Source organism: Lemur catta, chromosome 6, assembly GCF_020740605.2.
Source record: "Lemur catta isolate mLemCat1 chromosome 6, mLemCat1.pri, whole genome shotgun sequence".
NCBI lineage: Eukaryota > Metazoa > Chordata > Mammalia > Primates > Lemuridae > Lemur > Lemur catta.
In genome coordinates, this window is record NC_059133.1 from 90,557,981 (window position 1) to 90,583,345 (window position 25,365).

The following is a 25,365-nucleotide window of genomic DNA, read 5'->3' on the forward strand; positions in this document are numbered from 1 at the left end:
TAATTTTAATTTTATATGTGTAAATCAGAAGATGCAGTGAATCGTATTATGTTTATATAATTAGGAACAAAAGACAAGAAGAAAGAAAATTAATGGAAAATAGAGTAATTGGGAAGCAAATGATGAACTTGCATGTTGCCTTCTGGATATTCAGAGAAGGGACTAGGTAAGTGGTTTTGATAGTAAAGTTAATATAAAAAATGATTCCAAGCAGAAGAAAGGATGAAAAAAGCAATTTTATGGCTAGGGATTTCTTCATCCAGATCTTTTATTGTGCAGTCAAGTACTTGTCTGTGATGTCATGTCCATTTCTTTGCATTAAAATAGTTGATCAAATTTTGCCATGCCAGCCTTCCTCTCACACATTAAATAAAGTTTGTTCGTACAGAAAGTAGGGTATATCTTCCCATTATGAAAATAAGCACAATTCATATTTTCTTTTGCATCTCCAGAAAGTTCAAACCTGTGAATGGAAAAGGTAGAATAAATTCCTTTGAAAACTAAATAAACAATCGGTAATCAAACTCTGTGTATAGTATTTTGTTGTACAAAGTGGAGACTATGGGAAAAATAGTAAAAAAAAATAGATTCTCATTGAAGAAACTTCCAATATGGTTGGAAGTACAAGGTATGTATGTTTTTTGAAAAGCCTAATAGCAATTTCATATAGCATAAGATTAAGGAGCAAGGGAACCCTGGGTACAATAGGAGTTCATAGGAAGAGGGGGGGATATGGCTCTGAAATGACGGGAAAAGGCTTTACCTACAAGATCAGACTTTAATTCAGTATTGAAGAAAGAGCAGGATTTAGATGAACAGAGAGGAGATAGGAGAGCCCTGTAAGGAAAGTAGCTGCACAGGATGGGAATAAGCTAAGGGAAAAGTAAGTTGATTAAATATTTTTGAACTAGAATTTATGTTGTAGGCTGGTAGATCTAAGACAGCACCCTGTATTTTAATTGCCTGTTAACTTGTCTATATTCCCTACTAGACTGATTCCAACGAGAGGACAGGGAATATACTTATTACTTTATTTGCCAACTATCTATGGAACACCAACTATGTGCCAATGTTGTTCTACATGCTAAGAATAGATTGGTTAAAATAAAAGACAAGGTTGGCCAGATGTGGTGGCTCAGGCCTATAATCCCAGCACTTTGGGAGGCCAAGGTGGGAGGATTGCTTCAGGCCAGGAATTTGAGACTAGCCTGGGCAGCACAGTGAGACACTATCTCTACAGAGAATAAGAAAAATTAGCCAGGCATGGTGGTGCACCTGTAGTCCCAATTATTTGGGAGGCTGAAGCAAGAGGATCACTTGAGCCAGGAGTTCAAGAGTTCAATGAGCTATGATGGTGCCACTGCACTCCAGCCTGCGTGACAGAGCAAGACCCTGTCTCTTTAAAAAAAAAAAAGAAAGAAAGAAACAAAGACAAGGTCTTTTCTGTTGGGGATTTTTATATAACAGTGGGGTTTATTGTAAGAATCCCATAAATAAATAAACAAAAACATTTCAGAGAGTGGTAAGAGCTGTGAAGTAACAAAACAGTGCGATAGGCTGTGGATGAGGGTGGAAGGGAGGCTAGTTTCGTTTGGGTAATTAGAGTTGGCCTCACTTGAAGAAGCGAGGTTTAAACAAGGAATGGAGTCATGAGGTGGAGCCAGCCAGGGAGTGTGAAGGCAGAGCATTCTAGGAGAAAGAAGCAGTGAGTACGAAAGCCTTAAGACAACACCAGAATTTTGATCTGTTGAAAGAAGAGAGAGAACGCCAATTTTTCTGCTACACTGTGAATGAGGTAGCAAGTGATGGATGATAAATCCCAAGGTTTGTGAAGCAGCTTGCTGTGGCTGTAGTATCCTGGGCTCCACCTACCTAACGAATACTTAGTACGGATTTGTAGAATATCTTAATTAATAATTTAGGTAATCATCAGATTGTGTACAAATTTTGGCTATCAGTTTAAGGTTTTATTGGAGACAGACTGCAGTTTGGATATATGAGGTGAACAAAAGGTGTTGAGACTAGAGGTTGGAAAGCCATAGTAAACCACTCAACTCTTAACGCGATCAGCCCCTTTGCCTGCATTGTCCGTGGAAGGATGGAGTCGCCTTTCATGGAAGCTGGAATTTTCTTGTGAACAACAGTGTACCTAATTCTTGGAGTGGATAGAAGAGTAGGCAAAATGATACTGAAAAGTCAAAGTAAAAGAAAAATAACTTTCAACCATGAAATAATGAGGATGAAAATTTTGTTCTAAAGTTTGTGGAGAGAATCAGAGCAAGATAAACACACACACACACACACACACACACACACACACACACACACACGCACGCAAGCACGATGCTCCAGCAGTAAAGCTGAATGTAGAAATGAGTGGAAAAAATATCAAGATTAAAAGTGGATTGTGGCTTGGATAAATACAGAAGGATGGGGGGGAGGGGAAAGTAGAATTGTCTTCTTACCAGTGTTCTCTTGCTGGAAGTATTGTGTGAGTGATTCAGCTGCTGCTTATATAACACACAGCAGGGTATAGAGACATCTCCCAACTTTTAAGCAACTTGTATTCAAAAGGAAAGAGATCTCAGGAATACAAATTTCTAGTAGTGCCTTTTATGCTGAGTGTCCAGTGACTTACATATTTTTGGAGAGAACCGAGCCATCTTCCCACATCCAGACACCATTAGAGTTCTGGCGGGACAATCCAATCCAACGAATTAAACTAGTCCTGGCTTTGAGGTATTGCTATTGCAGACATAAATAAACATGGTGGTCAGAATGCTTCCACAGTTGTAGCTAATGACATAAAGACAAGGCTTCATGGTAAGACTTTTGGCAAAAAGAAAGTTGGTTTATATGTATATATTAATATTAATGGATTTGATATTTTAAATTGTACCAAGTTGACTTGTTTTAGAACTTAAAAAAACAGTAAGATGCAGGAAAAATTGTACACAAAATTGCTGATATGATAATCTTATGTGTTTGTAATATATACTTATATCTTCAATCAACTGAAGATCAGACTTCCAAATAGACTACAAATTGATTTAAATGGGATAAATGGTAAACGATTATAGAAGAAAAAAAAAATACATTGTTGACAAACTTTATATTCCCTAGAGTTAAGCTCTACCTGGTTTGGTTTTATTGCTTAGCTTGCCTATGAAATCTTACATATAGAAGTATTAATTTGTTTTAGTTGATTGGGTAAAGAAGAAGTACATGATATCTTTCTCAAAGAGATTTACAAATAACATACATCTACCTTTCCTGATTTACTTTTTTAAACTCAGCAATTGTCACTATCTACCGTACATATTTGTTTTGTTCCTTGCCTGTTGCTCTAACTAGAATATAAGCTCCTTGAGTTTAAGGATTTTTTTTTTTTCTATTTTATTAACTGCATAGGTCCAGGCCCTGGAATAGCTCCAGCACATATTTGTTGAATTAATGGATGAATCAATCAATCAATTTATAGGTAATAGAATTAAAAGGAGGCCAAATGCTCATTACACTTTCAGGCCTGCCAGAATAACAGGTGTGAATGCATTCTTGGCAAATAAAAGTCTAGACTTGAGCTTCTAGACAGATATGTGAGAGTCAAAATGGCATTGCTCAGGAGGTATTGTGTGATAGTCACTTTTGACAGCTTGTTTCTTAAAGCTTGAACCACCAACAACCTTTCTGTTAATTCCTGATCTTTTCTTTAAAATATATACACATTATATACTTTGCTATAGGACCTGACAGATAAATTCTACCTGAAATTCTATCTGAAATTCAACTATTCTTCATTTCTCAAAAAATTACATTACTTCTTTTAGTTATAAATCTTAAGCCTGGTGTCAGCCTAAGGTATTAACATTCAGGACATGCTTATATGTCTCCAGTTAATCTTTTTGTAATGGAGTTGAGATTTTGGGGAATCCCCCTATTTTGCCTTAGTGGAAAGAAGAGTTCATTTGTTTAACTGAATTTCTTCTCTATAAGTCTGAGCCCAGAAAAAGAGAAAGTAGATGGTGTAGCAGGTCAGAATAGCAGGAAATACGAATGGTCATGAACATCACTGAGCTGACTCTTCAAGTCTGACCCACTGTGTACTTTAGCGCTCAGGAAGGTACAAGGGAATTTTACTGATCAACTATAGCAATTCTGTAGAATATGACTGGATTGAGTATTTGAGTTCTGTAATTCTTACTAAATTTGATAAAGTTGTTACATTAGCATAAACTGAAAGACATAAGGAAGACGTAAAAATAACCCCAAAAGTTCAAGCAATGCATTTAAAATTTTTTTCCCTATGCCTCCAAAATATTTGACATAGGAATCTCCTTACCAGAATGTTCTCATTGGCAATCTTCAGGAGAGTAGCATTCATGTCAGTGCAGTACTGCTTACTCTCTTCCCACGTCAAGTTGCGCCTGAAGAACCCATAGCAACTATCTCCATGATATCTCCAGTTTGTGTCACAGGGGCTGCATTTATGGCCTAAAGGAGAAACCAAGCACAGGAACCCTTTTATTTTAATCGGGATTACATTTTCCCCACATTCCAATTTCCTGCTGATCTCAAGATTCCCTGGGTTACTATCACATAAATACTTCAGGAGTCGGGAAGAAGAAGAGGTCACCAAACCGTACTTACTGAAAGTGCCCTCTTTTTCCAATTGTTTCAATAAATTTTGGCAGACGTGCTTTGCTAATTGTTGTAGAGTTCCTGAGAGATTTTCATTCTGAGCTTGTAGGTAGTTTTGCTGCGTGACAGCTAGATGTAAAAATTAGATAATAACAATTTGTAATCAAGATTTTGAGAATGATGCAAAGATCCTTCAAGGAAGTCTCATTTCGGTAGAATTGCCAATAGAGAGAGTTCACTAGCTACATGAGTAAATGAGTGCTGAAAAGGGGTAAGGGAGAAGGGGAATATAAAGAACAAATTAATAAATATGCAAAAGTGACACCAGGAGGCCACCCCCAATAGTAAATGATCTATTTGATTACAAATAAGAAAAGCCTAAGGTCAAATAACACTCCCAAAATGGTTGTTTTGACATTTCCTTGAATATGGATTTCTCAGCAGAGTTCATAAAGATGAATGACCTCTGCTATTTTCTGTTCTTTGTGTAATGCCAAAATATTTATTCATTTAAGAATGCATATTAACTTCTTGTTATGCTTAAAGTTCTTGTGATATTCAGGTAAATAAAAGATGGTAAATGAAAGATTCTTAAATAGCTTATGAAAAATAATCAACTACACAGACCACAATGTAACATGGAGGGCCATGAGACTTACAAGAAAAATAAAACCTAATTATTTCAGTAAACAAGATGCGAAGGAGGAAATTTTAGGTAGAGGGAATAAAATGAGCAAAATTTCAGAGAAGGTGACATAGGATTTATTTATGAAATTGAGAAAACTCCACTTTGGCTGGTTTTTAGGATACGTAATAGAGAGAGAGGAAAAAAATGTTTGAAAAGATAGTTTCGATTCATACAGAGGATGATTTTAAAGGCTAGTTTCAAATTCTTATAAATAATTTTTAATTCATAAGAAAATTTTAAAAGCGATTTTAATCAGAAGGGAAAGGTCAGAGTTCTCCTTTATTGAGACTATCTTGACAGCTATATACAGAACTATTGTAATAGTGACAAATAGTGACAGTTAAGAGGCTCAGTGAGATCCACCATGATTCATCAGCATTGCCTTCCTCGAGCAAATCTTTGGCACGGAGTCAATACTTACACATAATCCCCAGAGCCACCATGCCAACGACCATCCCCAGGCACAAGACCAGCAGAATCAAAGCCACCGCACGCCACCAGGGGGAGGAAGCAGGCTCAACTGTAGGCATACAACAACCATGTCAAGGAGCAGACACTATGGCCTACCCCTGGAGCAGGGTCACTCCACCTCCGCCCTCTGGAGATTTTCCAGGTAATATAACCAGCTTCGTTGGATTGGCAGATCTCACCTGTGCTCCCTTGCTGACCATCAGCAATAAGCACCACCCACTCCCATGCCACACATCCATCCCCACCCACAGTGGACTGTCCCTGTCCAAGCCAAACCATAGCCAGTGTTCAGGCCTGGTGTGTCTGTCTTTGTTTTGTTTTTTGCCCACCGCCATAAAAAATGGAAAAATCACACCATCTGCTGACATTAGAATTTCCAAACATTCTCTCCCCTTATATCTTTCCTTCTATACCCCGCAGCATTCAACTGTTCCCTGCTCATGTATTTTATGTTTATATTCTGAATAAGTTTGTATGAGCCTTTGTAGACACTACTCACATGCCATAGAGAAAGAACATCATTCAGGAAAAAAATAAAATAAAACTGTATGTGTTATCACTAGTAGAGAAAGAGAATAAAGGATTGACCCATTTCACTAATTAATTTGCAATTTCTGGCTCTGGGCATTCTTACCTGAGGTGAGAGTTGGCTTTCGAGCTTTAACGTTTAAGGTGACGTATCCGTCTTCATCCTGCATGGCTTCCTTTGTACTGCAAGAGAGCTCAGGGTTCAATGACTTTACAAAATGTCGTGTCCACTCTTGCAGTTTCAGTATGTGCCAGTGTGTGAGCTTCCTCTCTCTGGTAGGATAGAACCATGTGAGTTGGGACACATGTTATTTTTGGTTTTTGTTTTCCAGGAAGTCCTTTTATAGCTGCTCAGAGATACGCGAACCTTGAACACAAAAACACAAAAATAATAATAACTTGTGGTAAAGGAGTAGATAGGGCATTTGTTTCCTGTTTCCTTGTGTTCAACTGTGAATAAAGGGATATTCCCTCGTGTGTATCCTTTTAAAGAACAAAAGTTTATGTTACGTCTTAACCCACGCAGGGTTTAAATTGTATTGTTCAAATGAAGTGATTTTTAATGAAAATTCATGTATAAAACACCAGCAGGTATACAGTCTATGCCATCATGAGGGGCAAGGAGCAAGTCTAATAAAACTTGATTTGAAATGCGGCTAAGTTAGATGTTGCATGGTCTTGTGTTGGAAGAGACCACTCTTAATTATGACCTAGAATTTATGCAAATTCTTGTATCTTTTATAAGTCAGTTTGTCAAAAATTTGTGGGCTTCACATAAGACAGGCCTCAGATTGCTTAGGTTTAGACATTAAAGGAAGACAATCAAATGAAGTGAAATAATAGTTAGTGACTGTGTATTGTCTTGCAGTAATGCTTGCGCTTTAAAGTGAATTCCCTGAAATGGACATATCTTAATTGAATAAAATCATTTAATTTCAAGCATAGTGGTGCTTACATGAAGAACTATTTGAGAAAGAGTGGTTTCATACTGCCCTTTATATCACAATGCAATATGTACTGCACACATTTAATTTTATAAAGTGGACTTTTAAGTTATTATTTTAGCTGACATTGAAAGTCATAAGGACACTAATAGAAAGCTAGCTGCTGTACTTATTGTAGGAATGTTGGTGAGGAGATGGTCTATTTTTAGTCATTAGAGTCGCTGGTGTGTAGTTTTACGGCAGATATTTTTGTTAAACCTCCATGGCTAGTAAAATTTCCCTTCTTCTGACTAACTAGTAGGCATTTATCTTATAAATGATCTTATTTTGATTTTTTTCTTCAGTTAATAAAATGTTAGACTTTTCAATATAGTAAGTATGTGGGCTGCCAGGGCGGGTATTTTGTTAACTAACTTGCCCTGTGGCATATCTTATACATACATTTTTCCTTTCTGCTATCTCCTTCATTCTAAATTCTTTGTCAATTCACTTAAAATAATATTCTATTTAAAAATTTCTTTCCCTACACACCTCAAAGTATTTTGAGAATGAGGAGAATAATAAACAAAACAAACATGACCATGCCTGATTATAGAAAACTCGAACTTAGTATGATTCAAATGTTTTTACCAAAAGCCAATGCAGAATCAAAATTTTCACTTACTTCAAATAAGTACCAAATTTAATAAAAGTACTAAAAATAAAAAATCTTTAAATCTCCAATGAGAATGGACGCGCTTGGGACTCTGACTTGGGGGGATGGGCGGGACATGGACAATGTATATGACCTGAACTTATGTACCCCCATGATGAGCTGAAATAAAAAAAAAAAAAAAAAATCTTTAAATCTCCACACCCATTTTTTGTTCCCAATCATCAGCTGGGTAAATTCAGACAGTTATTCCACCACGCATCTACCATTGCTTCTGTGCGTGTAGCTTCTGTTTTAGCCAAAGGGAACTGCTCATCCTTCCTTCAATTCTCAGCCTTTCCTGGGAGATTGGGGTCAGACTGGGGTTGGACTCTCCCTGTCTTCCTCTGCCCACATCTACTCATCATCAAGTCCCGAGGCTTATTTTCTCAACATAGCCCGTCTCTTTTATGTTCTTTTTGTCACTGCCTTACTTTAGTATATTTTTCCTAAAATATACAGAGACAATGAAACATAATTGAATAAATAATTGTGATTAAGTAACAGAGAGAAAAGAAAATGGATGTAGAGGTTATAGTTCACTATTTCTATAAAGCTTTACTGTTTCTCTTAGTAACCAAATAGGTACTTCTGAAAATTAAATCAGCTAAATTGAATCAGATATGTAAAGGTGACATCCAAGGACATTTAGAAATTTTTTTAATTATTGTGACTGTTTTCTTACTCAATTAACATAAACTTTAAGAAGGTTTTAAACATAACAACTAGCTTGCTTTGTTGAGGTTTCCACATTCTCTAAGTCTTGAGCAATTGATTTAATTATAAAAAATGTCCCATTTATTCTTGTAAAGCACCAGGAATATGCCAGGCTGTTGTTGATTCTTTAATGGTTGGAACTGTGTATTTAACACCAGGGGAATCTGAAACAAGTAACACAGTTTCAGATGGTTTTCCTTTTCTATATCTGGATTTTCCTTGGGTTCCTGCCTCCTTCTCATTGTAATTTATTGTTGCTTTTTGGGCCTTTGATAACTCCAGCCACAGTCTGAGGGTCTTATTTCTAGATCTATGACCCACAAAATATATACTTGCCTTTGTTTGTATCCACCAAATGTGATTTTGCAGTGGTAGAAACATGCTATGTGAATATAGAGACTCTCAGGATCAAAGGAGCCCCTGACACCATTGAATCTTAATTGTGGTCTCTCTCCACATACCCTATACGTGTAAGCTGAGTTCGGCAAAACTGAAGCAGAGAACCGCAGGACAAAGAGATGGATAGAACAAACATTTCTTTACCCCTTTCCAAAATCCAGGGACTTTGCTAGGTATCGTTTAACAACCCCACAAAGCCCATTATTAACATATTTTATTTCTGCCTGAATATTTTATTTCCTCTTCCTTTTCTTGATTCAGGAAATATAGCTGGAAGAAAGTCTTTTATTCCAAATTACCTGGTGAGTCTGAAATTGAAATAAGAAATTTTATTCATTTCATATTTTAGAGGTTGAGGCACTTTAAATATATTAGCTTTTGTTTTAAAGCAAATATTAATATTTAACTAATATTAATTATGATTCAGACACTGAAATTGGTGCTAAATATTTATGGAGAAAGCCATGATACTAAGCCTTGCAAAGCAGAGAGTTTTAGATTTTAGCTGTCTAATCTCTATTCCTTTAACATTTAGAACATCCCTCCCCAACCCCACTGCATACCAGCCCACGTTCTGGTCCCTCTGCCTTGCTTCACTCTTGTCCATAACACTTACCATTGTCTGATTCACATAGAGCTGTCTTTTATGTATATATATATTTATATTTATTTATTTTTAGGAGAAGGAAAGAGGAGTTCATTAATTTGCTGGCAAACGAAGAGGTTGGCAGACTTCTATCTCAAAGTACCAATGTGCTCTGTCTTATATATCTAAATTTCTGTCATTTGTGCAGTCATAGCAGGTTCTCCAATAATGTCATTTTGTTCCATGTCCTTTCCTTCAAGCCTTTATGAAAAAAAAAATCACTTCCTCAGTTGGGGCCACTGTGTGTGAGGCACATTCTCCCTATGTCTGGGTGGGTTTTTCTCTGAGCACTCTAGTATCTTCCTGCATCCCAACGCTGTGCATGTGAGGTGAAGTGGCATGTCTATAGGGCCTCAGTGTGAGTGTGTGTGAGTGTGTGTGGCATCCTGGCCAGGGCTGGTTCTCATCTTGTGTCCTGAGCTGCTGGGACAGGCTCCAGACACCTGACACCCTGTACTGGAATAAGCAGATTGGAGAATGAATGAATGAATGAATGAATACAAATGATTATTAAAAATCTCCTAAAGTAGGCGATAATTATACAAATGCATGACAGTAAGCGCTGTGGTCTGAAAGCACTCAGAGAGCCCACTCTATTTGCGATTGTTTGTTGCTGAGCTGTGGTGGGAGGAGGGACTCCTGACAATTTTCACATTACAATCATTTTCTTGATTCAACCTACCACGCTATGACCACCAACACTCACTGATTCACCAAACATTGAGTAAATAATTATTTTAAATCTATGTGTAGATCACACTGATTTCACTGTTTAATATTAGAATTGTTTTGAGTCTTTATTTAGAAGTTTGGTGATGTTTTTGTGACCAGAAATATGCCATAGGAATGTAACTCTTGTTTATATCAATTTGCCCATTGTCAAATTTGTTTTGTCATAGGTCATTTTGCTTAAAGATGTAGTTTCCAAGAACCTGTCAACAACATTAAGTGAGGACTTACTATATACTACCCAATAAATATTTGTTGAAGGAATGAATAAATATATGTCCAATGGGCGTTATCATCCTGATTTTACACATGTGGGAAGAGAAGTTTAAGGAATTTGGGAACATTTTTATGATCATACTTCTTGTAAAAAGTAATACCATCTATCCAGTTTCCAAATTCCTTTCACTACATTATGATATCTTTTAAATTTAGTTATTATCCAGACCCATTATCTCTGTTTGTGGCTGAAGAATGGGAAAAGGCAACAGGATTGTGATGACAAAAAAATAGATGCAGTAAGAATGGAAATTAGTGGAATGCATAACACTGTTGATAACTGATCAATATACAGTGATGGCTATATATTGAACCAACCAGTGTTGGTTCACTGTTGACACCAGCCTTCCACACACATGTTAATTATGTTTATTTTTGGAAAAGGGTAGGATTTCCTATCATGCAAAAAAAAAGTAAAATTAATGTTTTTTCTTTCATTTTTAGAAATATTAAACATGTGGACTCAAAAATAGAATGAGCTTTGCTAAGTTAATGAACTAAACAATGAATAACTATCAAACAACTATGGCAGAGAATTTTGTTACACATATTAGGGAAAATGAACGGAGACATGTGTTAGACTGCATCCATACATACCACTGAGTTAATCAGGCATATGCATATAAAACATATGTAAGTAAAAAGCTAAATAATAATCAAATTGAATATGTTAGATTTTGAGTTAATGTTTGAAGGGAAGGTAGAGATTGCATAAGAAGAGAAAGGAGAAGGCAATGTTTAACAGGCATGGCAAACATCTGAATAAAAGACTGCAAGTTTTAGTAAGTATGCTGTGATTGAGAGAAGCACATTTGAACTGAGGATTCATGTCACAATATATTAAGATATAAGGTGTTGTATTTTCCTATTAAAATCACTATAAAACTTCATGGCAGGGACAATTCATTACTCAGCTATTTTAACATACATTTATTGATCACTGCGGATGTCCCAAACATGATTCTATTTTCTGGGGAGCAAGTGGTGAATGAAACACACACGAGTTGTGCTCTTATCGAGCTTATATTATAGTAGAGGGTGTTGAACACAGATAGTGAAGAAGCATAGAAAGCAAAGGGCAAGATAATTTCACACTATAACTACTATAAAGGAAGGAAAATGATGTAATAGAGCTGTACTGGACAGGCTTGGGGCAGCCCCTGGTGGGGCTCATTTGGATTGGTTTGTTAAGCTTCACTGTAAGTGCTTGGACAACTGCGCAGGTTTCTTCCTGTTTTAAGATAATTCAGAATAATTCAAACTTCTGCTATAATAATGTGACAGCTGCCATTTATTGCTGCTTCTATATGCTTTTATCAATTACCTTTTTGATATGTACTATATTTATGCCAATTTTACCAATAAGAAAAATAAAGCACAGGGGTTCAGTAACTTGCCAAAAGTCACAGGGCAAGTAAGTATTCATCCAGGATTTGAATCAATCAGTCTGTCTTCACAGCCCTTTATTTTAATCAGGGTATTTTATTATCCTGATTAGGTACACTCACCTGATTGAATGAATACACATTTCAAAATAAATTCCATCCTATATTCACATCCTCTGTCTCCTCCTTGTGGCCATGTATTTTCATTCTGCTTTTAGTTTATTTTGTTTTCTTTCAGTCTTCGGTAACTCTGACTTTAATCTTCGCCTTTCCCTACTGTTTTTTGGTAAACAATTCTGAATGAATTCCCATTCTGGCCATTCTCTGGGTACTATTCAATTAGGACCCCTATTTTAGGCATACTACGTGGGAAGGGAACGATTGTTGAAGAACAGTGTGAGAATAAAACCTCCTGTCATGTAAACTCAGAATTTCTTTTAATGTATTCTAAATCAATAACACTTTCACATTTAATACCTGTGTTCCCTTATTTTCCACAGTGAACAGTATTTTCTGATGGATTTTATTCCTGTAAGAACAGCAAGAATAGTCAAAGGTGATTGCAAGTTTTGGAATGAGGAACTGTAGATATGGAGCTTTCATTTATTAGATGGGGAAACACATTGGAAAGGGTTACTCATTTTTATGATGTAAGTTTGAAAATCCTATAAAATATCTAAGTAAATATGCCAAGAATCCATTCAGGTATATGATCCTGGAGATCGAGCACTGGCATAGAGATATCAATACAAACTTGGCCATCACTGATATGTGGCTGTTACCTCAAGCCATGAGTGTACGAGAGCTCAATAGCTCCTGTGGGGATGAGAAAAACAGAAAAAGGAGGGCAAAGAGCTGAGCTCTGGGACCCAACATTTTGCATTCAGTTGAGGAGGAATTAGTGAATCTGAGGGAGGATTGGGTAGTGAGTGAAGTGAAAGGAAAACCAAGGAAATTGTGTCCTGGGGAACACACTATTTTGGAGAAGAAAGTATTTTATGAAAAGGTAATAATCTGTTATGTCAAATGATGCTTATAGGGTAAGATGAATCCTGAGAAATAGCCATTGAAGGTTAGTTATATGCAGGTTAATATGGACGTTAATGATGATGTTGATAGGAGCATTTTTATAAAAATAGGGAAAAAGCCTAATTAGAGTGGGTTCATGAAAAGTAGGAGGATACACCTGGTGTAAACAGCTTTTTGAACCCTTTTATTGTTAAGAAAATTAGAGAATTGGAATGATCTTTTGTGTCTGTGTGTGTGGAGGGAAGTAGTAAACAAGAGATTTTTTTTTGCTTGTTTTTAAAATGGGAGATACTATATCATATTTGTAGGTTACAGTGAATGAAGTAGTAAAGATTAAAAAAAATTGGAAAAATGGATGATGCCAGACAGAGCAAGAGATAGAAATCATCACAAAAATCTGGTGAAAGTAAAAGCACTGTCCAATTCTGTGACCAATGCCACTTGTGGCTATTAAGGACTTGAAATATGACTGGTGTGACTCAGGAAATAAATTTTTAATTTTATTTGATTTTAACTAAAGTTTAAACAGCCATATGTGCTTACTGACTACAATAATGAACACCATAGTTCTGAAGTATGATCATTTGGTGATGGCTGATTTGTGGGGGTGCACAGCTGATTTGTGGGTGTGGGCAAGGTTATTGGAGGTAACTCCAAGAACAGAGAACCCAGGGTATTGGAATTATCATCTACATGGGTATGGAAATCACTGGTAATCATGAGAGTGGAAGTGAACAAGAAGATTTAAGACAGTTGAAAAAATAGTAAAAGAATGTGGATGAATATCCTAGAATTTGGTAGATGACTGCAGCAAGGTGGTTTTTTTGGATAGTGTGACTGATAAAATGAGCTACAGAGATGCTAGAAGTTTTTAAGGGAGAAAAGTATTGTAGTAATTTGTAAACTAATAAAATAATAACTAATAATAGATGATACAACCCTTTAGGATCATAATAGTAGGAAGTATGTGAGAGGTATGATCACTCTTCTCCCTCTTAAAAATAATCAGGAGCCACGGGAGATTCTCCATCATTGTTTTGCATGAGCGGTGTTACATGGAAGATATTGAAAGATCTAGTACTTTCTTAGGAAACTTTAGGGTATGTGAAAGAATCAGGGAAATGAGAACAAAAACTCTGTGTTTGCAAAATTTGGTGAAAGTGAAAGACCAGAGGTGAGAGAGAAAAACATCTTTAATTTTAATTTTTGTAATCACCTGTTTAATATAACTTTTCATCATTTCCATGGTCTCTATCTTTCCATAATTGACCTAGAATAGTAAACATCAGCATAGACTTAGTCTTTATTTCCACATTTTTGGTAGTGGAGTTTTGTTGATGTATGAACTAGAGGCTCCAAACATTTTTTTTAATTGAACACTCCATTAGTTTGAAAACATATGAACGTGAACAATCAACATATGTACATTTATGTGTGTGAAGATGATGCACAAATGTTACTAAAGGGTGCACTATTACATTGCCTTTCTGTGACTTTTTCACACCTCTGGGGTAGGTGTGCCTCCTTCTGGAGACTTTTGACTGGGAGAATCTTCACACAGAGGTTGGCCTTGGAGGTTTTAGATCACTCCCCAGTCATCTGAAAACACAAAACCCATGGCAAATCCTCCCCCAATTTTCTCCCACCTTGCCTCAAAGGATAACTTTAGAGGAGATTGCTTCCTTCCCTTGCTCGTGTATAGTCCCCAAACATTTTCTTGGGTTCTGTGTTAGTTTCCTATTGCTGCTTTAGCAAATTACCACAATTCTAGCAGCTTAAACAACACAAATTTATTATCCTATGGTTTTATAGGTCAAAAATCTGACAGGTCTCACTGGGCTAAAAGCAAGGCTGTTGGCAGGGATGTCTCTGTGGGGGGATCTGTTTCCTTACCTTTCCATCTTCTAGACTGAATTCCTTGGCTCCTGGCTCCCTTCCTCCATCTTCAGCCAGCAACGTTGTATCTCTCTGACTGTGCCTTGTTGCCGCATCGTTCTCTGACCACATCTCAGAAGGGTTCTCCAATTTTAACAACTCATGATTAAATTGGGTCCACCTGGACAATCTCAGATAATTTCTTCATCTTGAGGTCTGTAACCATAATAACATCTGCAGTGTCCCTTGTCATGATGAACTGCCATATTCAGAGGTTTAGGGGGTTAGAACATGGATATCCTTGGGGGCTATTATTCTGCCTACCACAGATTCTTAACAACAATTTACTTCCTTATATAAAATAGCAATTTTTTGGAAAGTGATTGCATCTAGAAGTAGATGCAAGCCTTTAAGATCTCTGTAAGTCCCATGGCTGTTGTGATTCAATGACCAACTATATGTGCAATGTGTTGTTTTTTCTCCTGTTCCAAATAAGACCCAGAATACTTTATATAAAAATTATCAACTCTTTATTGCTCACATTATGTGGTTGAAATTTATAGTATCTTCGTGTAAATCCTTGTGCAGTGAGTTTCCTTCAAATTTTGCTGGACTTATCTATTCAGGGCATTTTTAGGCCAAAGTAAAGGAAGACAGAGGTTGTCTATTTTACCAAATTTTTAAAAATGAAATGTAAATAAATTATAGCTTAAAGAGTCTTAAAGGCCTAAAAGCATTCTAGAGATCTCCCATATCCAGTGTTCCATACGGATATCCAGTTATTCCAGCACTATTTGTAGCTGAGGTTGCATCTTCTGCTTTTTCATGCCTGAGAGACTGCATGTTTTCTATAGGAGTTGAAGCTGCCCTGCAGGGCAATGGGTGTGGGCTGCTCTCAAATTAAATGACAAATAAATTAAAAACAAAACAAAAAACACCTTAACGTGTGCCAATCTCATTCTCTCTTTAATCGGCCTGCTTTTTTTCACTCCCCTGAAACTTCAGGTCATTATTTTTAAAATCTTGTCCTGATTATCCACTTTAATCTGCAGGAGGATTATTCTAAGATTGTTCCATTAGGAAATTTCTCAACCATGCCAGAAGGGAACTCCCATTCATCCCCAGGTTTAATAGCTATCAATTTCTTCTCTATGCCCTATTATCCTGATTATCAACACTGTTACACACACACACACACACACACACACACACACACACACATGTTTGGATTTGTTATAACAGCAGCCCTATGTGTGTGACACAGCTCTTCCTGTCTTGGTGTGTGTATTTCTGCTTGATATCTGTTAGGGTTGGGTATAAACTAGATCCGATGTCTCTGTACAGAATTAGATAGCCTTAGACACATGTAAAGAAGATAACCTGACTTCTTTCTGAAACATTCAGAGCAGCCTCTACCCTGAGGATCAAGGGAATTCCCCACGATATTTCAATTTCTGCTCAGCCTCTACACTCCCGTTCTTTGCCTTACAGCAAGGAACAATGCTAAAAGAGCAAACAGTTTGAGACCTGTAACACTCTAATTTCAAAGGAGAATATTTCACTTCTTTCACTTTCTCTTGAGAGAAATGGATTGTCATTCTGTTCTTACAGAGGAGCATTGGGATGTCTTGGGTCAGTTGTTGACTGTCTATGTAAAAGCTCGCAGCCTTGAAAATACAGCAACAAAAACATAAATACATGGAATTTCATTAAATCAAAAAGCTCTGCACAGCAAAAGAAATAGTCAACAGAGTAAATAGACAGTCTACTGAATGGGAGAAAATATTTGCAAACTATACATCCAATAAAGGGCTGCTATCCAGAATCTACAAAGAACTCAAACAAATCAGCAAGAAACAAACAACCCCATTAAAAAGTGGGCAAAAGACATGAGCAGAAGCTTTTCAAAAGAAGAAAAATGGCCAAGAAACATGAAGAAATGGTCAACATCACTAATCATCAGAAAAATGCAAATTAAAACTACAATAACATATCACCTTACCCTCATAAGAATGACCATTATTAAAACGTCAAAAAACAATGGAAGCTGGTGAGGATGCAGAGAGATGGGAATGCTTATACACTGTTGGTGGGACTGCAAATTAGTACAACCTCTATGGGAAACAAAATTTCTTCTTCAAAGAAATAGATAAATAACTTACCATTTGACCCAGCAATCCCTCTACTGTGTATCTACCCAAAGGCAAATAAATTATTTTATCAAAAAGATGCCCACATTCAAATGTTTATTGCTGCACAATTCACAATTGCAAAGATGTGGAATCAATTTCAGTGCCCATCAATTCATGAGTGGATCAAGAAAACGTCACACACACACACACACCATGAAGTACTACTCAGCCATAAAAAGGAATGAAATAATGTCTTTTATAGCAACTTGGATGGAGCTGGAGACCATTATCCTAAGTGAAGTGTCTCAGGAATGGAAATACAAATACCACAAGTATTCTCTAATAATTGGGAGCTAATTGATGGGCACACATGGACACAAGGAGATATAAAAGTCATTGGAAATCAAGAAGAGAGGAGGGGTAAAACTCTACCTATCACCTACAATGAACATTTTGGGCGATGGACAAACTAAAAGCCCTGACTTAAGCATTTGGAAAGATATTCATGTAAGACAAACATTTGCACCCCCTTAATATTTTGAAATAAAAGAATACTTCTCTTGTGAAAGGAGAAGGGAAGGGGAAAAAAAAAGCCCCCAGCCTTGAAAAGAACAGCCTGTTCTTGTTCCTGAAGATATTGAAACATTAATTACATAATTTATAGTAATGCTTTCTTCTACAGTGTCCAAAGACGTGACCTACGCAACACTCACATTTCAGGATTCTGCTGGAACAAGAAATAATTGGGATGGAAATAACCTAAGAAAAAGAGGTAGGAGTTCAGACACAGCAAGCTGTGTCCTTGGGGAATGGACAAGTGCTAAATGCTTTGAGGTGCTGGCTTTGATGCCAACGCTAAAGAGAAGTGTGCCGTGGAGTCTCCAGATTGGGGGCAAACAGTTGTGGAATATATTAGCAGAGTGAATGTTCCCAATGCTGAGAAGAAAATACATGGCTTTCAGAACCTCTTTAAATTGTGTGATATCACCATGTTTCATGAAGCCATGTGTTGTAGCGAAAAATTTTGACTGGAAATGCCGGAGATTGAGTTTGGGGACTAAGTGATTTCTTTTTATAAATATAATCCTTGATATTTATACCTTGTAGAGATGCCAAGGGAATATTCTTTTAGAAACCGGATTGGAGGCTTCTAAAATAGAGTGGAGGAAATGTTTCTTTTAGGTGGTAACCAAAGAGAAAAAATAGAGAATGAGCAGATCAGGAAAGGACAAGAGCTAGTTTCTCTTTTATAAGTGTTTAAAAAATGTTTAGGGCAGATGAAATTACAATTTGTAATGCTGAATCAATAATAACAATATCTGTATAGTATTTTATGTACTTTATATCATATATTTATCAAAATATAATTGCGAACTAAATTAACAATAATATTGGAATAACACTAATATTTTCTCCATTGCATGGAAGACAAAACTGAGGCCGAAAGAAATTGAATGATTTAACCAAGTTCATACAACTGGTAAATAATGGAGCCCAGACTCAGTGCTGCTCTTAGCTCATTTCCTTATGCCTAAGTGGAAGAAACAGCAGTCTTTGTGGTCAGGACTCTGAGTTAATATAGAGGACTACAACCTTTACCTTCAGGAGACCTGTCAACAGTTCATCTGAATCATAAGAACTGTTTTCCCTGCTATCTAGATTTCTTTTTAATTTGTGTGTGTGTGTGTGTGTGTGTGTGTGTGTGTGTGTATGTGTGTCACTTGAAGGATATACAAAAAGCTGATGGGAATAGACTTTGCATGTGTCTGATAAAGGTGATAGCACGTTTTTGGCTTGTTTTGCTTTGTTTTCAAATTCTAATGCTAACCCCTGAGGGGGAGAAACATGTGGATATGGCATCTGCGATAGTAAACCTGGAGATTTTATTAATATGTCTAAAACATTGGGCTAGATATACTATTCAGACCTAAATCAAAAAATAGGCAGGTGGGAAAAAAATCTGAGAACCATTTGTATTCGAAAAAAATAAGATGCTAAAGTCTGAAGGGTTATCCACTGGCTTTCTGGTCTTTTCTGCTGTTTGTAGGTTAGACTGTAGAATAAATTCACTCTTTTACTCAGTATTCATTCTTCATTTATTAGGCCCCAAAAAGCAAAGATAATAAATGAAAGTTATTTTTAATAGATAAAAGTCACCTTTAAAAGTAGAACCCACTTTTATAAGGCAGGTTGAACAACCGCCTTATGGAGATTGTAATCTCAAAAACCCGGGGTCTCTCCTATTGTCAGCATCGTCCAGAGAGACAGTGTTTACAATGTCTTATTCATGAAGTCAATAAACAAGGAAGAATGGTGGGTGATGATGTAAAATAAAAAGGTAAAACTTAGGAGAAACTTACTTTTAAAGGAAAGAGTGGTAGAGAAATGCGGAACTGACGGTGGGGCCCCCACTGCACCTCTTATTAGGTATTATCTAAATAGGGGTATTGAAGAAGCAATAGAGAAATTTTAATATCTGGACGTTTCCTAAATGGGAGAAATAAACAACCCAAAGTGTGACAAGCACAGAGCAGTTCTCTTCGCCATTTCCTCCGCTGGCTTTTTGCAGGGCGCCCAGCTCTGTCTCCCACCTGGCGCCGCACTGCCCTGAGCCTGCTGATTCTTTGCCTGATGCTGCTGCTGATTGGGCCGGTGACCTTGGGGATTATGTGTGAGTATATTTGCATCAAACCAAAAAAGGTGACTGGGAAACACATTTGCAAACTGTGTAAATTCCTGTTAGATTACAGGCAGGTGCTTGCATCCTGAATCCGATAATATTCTGCTACCACGTATCTCCCATTCTTCCTATCTTTAAGATAGACCAGCAAGAGACATACTTTAATATTATGAGGATTGTGCCCTAAGTTTATTGTTTTATCTTGATAAGCTAAACTGGACTGGGAAGAAAGCTCTTATTTTTCTAGTTACTGGTTAGAAAAAGGAGCCTAAACACACATCCACTTATCATTCCAATGGTGAGGAATAACCCAGGGAGATAAATTCAAGGAAGCGCACGCGATTTCATTTACCTCTAAGGCTTAGCACAAGTCTAGCTTAATCTGCTCACTCAAGACCTTTCTAGTGTAGAGAAAACTTCTAAGTAGCAGCAATAGCCTGATTTCTATGAGTGACAAAGACATACAGACAAGGAGGAGGAGTGGCCTGATACAGCTTACCAAGTAGATGGAGCACTGGACCATGTCCACATAACAATGGAAGCACCACTCCTCAGTAGGGAGTTCTGGACTAACAGTAAATGGAAAAACATCCTGAGAATACACAATTTATAGAATGTTGTTAAGTCTATGATATACAAACTAGTGAATTGGCATGGTATTCACTTTCAGGGGACTTGCAGTCAAGAAAGTTAATTTGTTGAATGATACATCTCCTTTACTATATTCATTTCTTTTTATCTGTGTAAGATCTAATGGATAATTAGGATGTGGACATACCTCTTTGGACATATAAAAAGAATTGAATGATGTAGCTTGCTTTTTTTTTGAAAAGAAATATAATGTTCTATTAATAGCTGAAGTAACAGGTATTCAGTAGGCAATCATTATGAGGATTAGCAAGCAGTTGATCTTCTACACTGATGTATATTTAAAAATAAACAAAGATACAATAATATGTGTTCATTTGTTAACTATGGAAGGGTGAACTTTTTCATCTAAAATGCAGTGCTTTTAGTGCAATGGTCCTTAAATTGATTATGCTGATGAATCACCTGAAGTGCTTATTAAAAATGCAGATTTTATGGATGCAGAACAAGAAATGATCTGGTGTTTCATTCAGATCTGCTTTATTTATTTATTTTTAATTTTTAAACAAGTACCCCAAGTAATTGTGATGCAGGTAGTCTTTAGATCATACTTTGAGATACCTATTGTCCCAAATAATTCTGTTTCTATTAAAACAATTATACCAACCAACTCCAAATAAAATAAAACAAAAATAAAATCATTCTGCCAAAATGAATGGCAAAGTGACTGGCACTGCTGTAAATGAAATATCAGAGGTATATAATTGTTAATTTATTATTTTAATATAGGACAATAATTAAAATATAAATAAAATTATAAAGATGAGCTATAAACACTTTGGAATAGAAAGTCATCTGGCATGTTTCTTCCATGATATCTCAAATATTAAGAGCTATTAATATTTATTGAGTAATTTAAGAAATATTTCTATGTCAAGAGAATTATCTATTGCTATAATGAGAATGGAAGAATATGTGAACTTGTCTCCTGTTATGTATTGGAGTTTTACAGATGTCCAGTGAAATGAACTCAGATTCAGAGAAATTGAGTCAACTTCAGAAAATCATCCACCAGCAGCAGGACAATTTATCCCAGCAACTTGGCAGTGGCAATAACTTTCCTGTGGAGGAGGAATTTCTCAAATTGCAGATCTCCAATCCATTGAAGAAGCAGAGACAAATGGCCATTAAACTCTGCCAAGAGCTCATCAGTCACACTTCAGGTAATGAGACACAGACCTGCAGACTGGTCAAATGGGATCTGTTGCCCTGGTTTAAGTTGACCATGTGTCCCAGCCACCTCCAACTATGTCATTCAATGACCCGTAATGATAGTACAAGGAAATCTACACATTAAGTTAATATTTTTGAAAACACAAGTAAATTTAGGAAGTATCTTGAATGATTCTAATCTGGATACTTCAACCATTCATTTTATCAACTGTTTGTGAGTGATCCTATTGTTATGAAAAGTTAAAAGCATAGCTAGTAATTCTGAGGCCAGAAGACTGAGCACTGAAAAGAGAATCCCCATTGCCCTATCCTATAACCAGGGGTGACTTAATTTTCAGAAGCTCCAAAAGCAGTGTGTTTTCCGGGAACTGGCTCTCAGACTCTATTGTTCAATTAAATGATCTAGTTTCCAAAGCCTTCTCCAGTCGCTCCAGAGTTGTTGAGCTTGTACTATTGGGTGTAATTTTTTTTTTTAGACCACAGGTGTAATCCTTGTCCTAAGACATGGCAATGGTACCAAAACAGTTGCTATTATTTTACAACAAATGAAGAGAAAACCTGGGCTAACAGTAGAAAGAACTACAGAGACAAGAACTCCACCTTGGTGAAGATAGACAGCTTGGAAGAAAAGGTAGGATTGAGTCTCCTTCCCTAGTTATAGAAATTATCCATACAATGAAAGGTAAATAAATGAAATTTCTGATTCACATTATGGGAATTCAGTGCATTTTGAATGAGAATTAATAAATGAACTTAGTGAAGGTTCTCATCTATCTTACCTCTTCAAACTGCAGTGTGGCTCTCACATAACATTTTTTCTCTGTTTTCTCTCTCAGGATTTTCTTAAGTCACAGCCATTACCTTTGTTTTCTTTCTTTTGGTTGGGATTATCATGGGACCCCTCTGGCAGAAGCTGGCTATGGGAGGATGGCTCTATTCCCTCTCCATCCTTGTAAGTCTATAAGTATTGGGGCAGGGGAACTTTCCGTGGGACCCCAAGAAAATTAATAATTATTTCAATAATTCTAAATATGGATGCAACAAGAAGAGTACAACATACAAAGCAAAAGGATCTCCAGGAGCAAATATTGAAAAGATGGGTACCTGATTTCATCTGTGTGAGAAATTTATGGCAAGGAACTGAACTATATCTTTTAGTTTAAATTCATTTCTTTATTTAACAGATTCATGTAATACTGAGTATGATCAAGTACTTAATAAATATTAAACCTTGAGGAAAGCACTGTTATATCCCCATTTTATGGGTAAAAATATTATCACTGAGAGATTAAACAACTTGCCCAAAGTCACTCAGCTCATGAATGACACTGTAGGGACCATGTGCTCAGTCGCTCAGTTATCTTGGTTTTTCAATCACTTACAATCCAGAAGGGTAGTGGTTGTCATAAGAACTTACATTCATTTATATAGAAAAATTATCAGCCATTTTCTAACAGACAGTAAGTCTGAATTGACTGATTAGTTTCATATTGAGGACTTGCCAATTAGAATTTATGTCACATGTCTTTTATGAGTTAAAATGGACTAAATATGCCACTTTAAGGTTTTGATGAAAATATTTAAAGTACATATAAAATATATAACATTTGGAAAATTACACTTTTTTAAAACTATTTAAAGTTATGAAAAAATAAACATCAACTTAAAAATGGATAAGGGAGCCCATAGTTTTGCAAAATTCTTTTAGAGACTATAAAACCCCAAATTTTGAGAAATAGCCCCATCATAACTATATTTAAATGACAATTTTATTCATCTTTTAAATATATCTTTTATATTAGATAAAATTTAAGATCACTGATCCTTCTGGGTATAATGATTTTTTTTTAATCTACCTCCCTCCTCCAACAAATCATTAACTGAACCCCCCCACTCCTGTTCTAATCTTTAAAGCATGTTGTCAAAGTTTTCTTAAACTGAATTATGATCACCCATCTTCTGTCAAAGATACTATGTTTCAGCTGTATCTCACCAAATTCCTTGAAAAACAAACAATAACAGGTCTATTCTTTTTCTCCCTGGATATACTTTATGTTCATCCATTACCCAAAGTTTTGTCATGGCTATTTCTAATTAAACACCAATCTCCCACTGTATAGTTGCCATTAGTCATAACAAATTAACTGGTCTGGTTTCACACAAATAATAACAGCAAAAATCACATGCAGAGTAATACACAAACAAACAAAAATTACTGTTACTTTCTCATAACTGGAGCAACATGGGCACGAAATGATTAAAATTAATCTGAGGTGTTGCTACAAAACTGAGGGTTTACAGGAGCAGTACCATGACATCACGTAATGAGCTCAGTCTGCATTTTGGAACCTAAGAAGATGTATCCCTTGTCTTAAAGGGATGCTAATTGTCTTTGGCCCTGCCCCATCCACTCTAATCGAAGTGGAGGAGGCGGCCCCTACAGCAGGGTTCATGGCCTACAGACATTGACCCCCTGAGACATGCAGCTGTCAGATCAACCAGGGCATCATACTCAGGTTGGTAAGACTGAGGTTCAGGGTTACATAGCCATTTCCTTAGGCCACTGTAAGCAAGTGCATGTGCTAAAATGAAGGTTTAGTAAACCTAGTCATGAGGCAAGAACAAAATATGGCAGTGTAAAGCAGGTCATTTGGAAAAAAAAAGCAATGTAGGGCACACAAAAGATTCAGACTTGACAACCATAATTTTCTAATGACATTACTTAAGGAGACTATTTCTTGGTGGAGAAATAGGTGCCTATTACCAGAACCACGGTGTATAGTCATCCATTTCCTCTCTTAACCTCGGTCTTGTTCTCTCTTTACCCCCCACATATATATAAATACATGCAAAATTATATTGTTCGTAGTAAAGTGAAATAACTTTTATATAGAGTGTGCTTTTATTTTTCTGTTTTTCTTCATAAAGTTTCAAAGTAAAGAATTCTAGTACTTCTATAATAATATAATCTGGGATGGGTAGATTTTTATCAATACACTCCATGTTAATAGAGAAAATACACATTCTTAGCCCAGAATTTAAGTATTCTTCTTAAAGAATTCTACTTGGTTGGGATCATGATTAACTTAAAGAATTCCGATGTGCCAGCTTCAGGGATTTTGAGGCTTTGTGGAGGCAGAAGTCTCTCAATATTCAGGTACATGACATTGGTTGCAAGGGCAACTGAGAATACTAAATGGTGATCAAGTTTCAAGTGCAAAGTTTAGACTTAATTTTAAATCAATTGATTTTCAGATTTAGTACCAAAAAACTTGCCCAGATCAATGGATCCCGAGGATGTGCTTATTTTCAAAAAGGAAATATTTATATTTCTCGCTGTAGTGCTGAAATTTCTTGGATTTGTGAGAAGACAGCTGCCCTAATGAAGATTGAAGATTTGGATTAATATGCTTCTTGCAAATTCTCCAGGAAGTAAGAGACTTGTGAAACAGCTTAAAAAATGACTGTGTTTAAACCATCAGGCAAATGAACTTGTTTCACAGAACATTCTCCACTTTGTTGTCTGATAATGTTCTTATTAATAAGACTTATAATTATTCCCCAGGACCTAGGGGCATAGCTGTTCTATGGCCCTATTTTACCCTTCCCAATTAAATCTGTCCTCAGCAGTTTTTGGCTTTGTGTACTTCTCTCTCCCTCCATACACCCTGCTTGTTGGTCTGGTCTGGGCCGGGCTGCTTTGAGGCCACCAGGCT

At 36.5% G+C, this 25,365-nt stretch overlaps 2 protein-coding genes across 5 annotated transcripts; one reads left to right on the forward strand and one right to left on the reverse strand.

Moving 5' to 3' along the window:
- Nucleotides 1-217: 217 nt before the first annotated feature.
- Nucleotides 218-6,620, reverse strand: CLEC1B (C-type lectin domain family 1 member B). 3 transcript variants are annotated; one of them, XM_045555276.1, is made up of 7 exons: nucleotides 6,432-6,620; nucleotides 5,748-5,846; nucleotides 4,648-4,767; nucleotides 4,340-4,491; nucleotides 2,639-2,745; nucleotides 2,056-2,155; nucleotides 379-463 (listed from the first exon to the last, which is right to left on the reverse strand). In XM_045555276.1, the coding sequence occupies exons 1-7, from the start codon at nucleotides 6,493-6,495 to the stop codon at nucleotides 458-460; spliced, it is 648 nt and encodes a 215-aa protein (XP_045411232.1). In that variant the 5' UTR covers nucleotides 6,496-6,620; the 3' UTR covers nucleotides 379-457. The 3 variants fall into 3 exon arrangements, with proteins under 3 accessions (XP_045411231.1, XP_045411234.1, XP_045411232.1); XM_045555275.1 differs by lacking the exon at nucleotides 2,056-2,155 and having other exon boundaries at nucleotides 218-463; nucleotides 6,432-6,618; XM_045555278.1 differs by lacking the exons at nucleotides 2,056-2,155; nucleotides 5,748-5,846 and having other exon boundaries at nucleotides 218-463; nucleotides 6,432-6,619.
- An 11,117-nt stretch (nucleotides 6,621-17,737) lies between these two features.
- On the forward strand, nucleotides 17,738-25,096 carry CLEC12B (C-type lectin domain family 12 member B). Of its 2 annotated transcripts, none has more exons than XM_045555279.1 (6): nucleotides 17,738-17,920; nucleotides 19,718-19,819; nucleotides 21,421-21,639; nucleotides 22,126-22,280; nucleotides 22,486-22,601; nucleotides 24,905-25,096. In XM_045555279.1, the coding sequence occupies exons 1-6, from the start codon at nucleotides 17,815-17,817 to the stop codon at nucleotides 25,053-25,055; spliced, it is 849 nt and encodes a 282-aa protein (XP_045411235.1). In that variant the 5' UTR covers nucleotides 17,738-17,814; the 3' UTR covers nucleotides 25,056-25,096. The 2 variants fall into 2 exon arrangements, with proteins under 2 accessions (XP_045411235.1, XP_045411236.1); XM_045555280.1 differs by having other exon boundaries at nucleotides 24,992-25,096.
- Nucleotides 25,097-25,365: the final 269 nt, after the last annotated feature.

Excerpts from the sequence above, each read along its gene's own strand:
- CLEC1B (XM_045555275.1), bottom strand. The coding sequence starts at position 6,495 with ATGCAGGATGAAGACGGATACGTCACCTTAAACGTTAAAGCTCGAAAG. Across the intron at positions 5,847-6,431 it reads AAAGCCAACTCTCACCTCAG|TTGAGCCTGCTTCCTCCCCC; the intron begins GTAAGAATGCCC and ends GTATGCCTACAG. Across the intron at positions 464-2,638 it reads TCGGTTCTCTCCAAAAATAT|GTTTGAACTTTCTGGAGATG; the intron begins GTAAGTCACTGG and ends TTCCATTCACAG.
- CLEC12B (XM_045555279.1), top strand. The coding sequence starts at position 17,815 with ATGCTTTCTTCTACAGTGTCCAAAGACGTGACCTACGCAACACTCACA. Across the intron at positions 17,921-19,717 it reads AAATAACCTAAGAAAAAGAG|GGCGCCCAGCTCTGTCTCCC; the intron begins GTAGGAGTTCAG and ends GGCTTTTTGCAG. Across the intron at positions 22,602-24,904 it reads TCTATTCCCTCTCCATCCTT|ATTTAGTACCAAAAAACTTG; the intron begins GTAAGTCTATAA and ends ATTGATTTTCAG.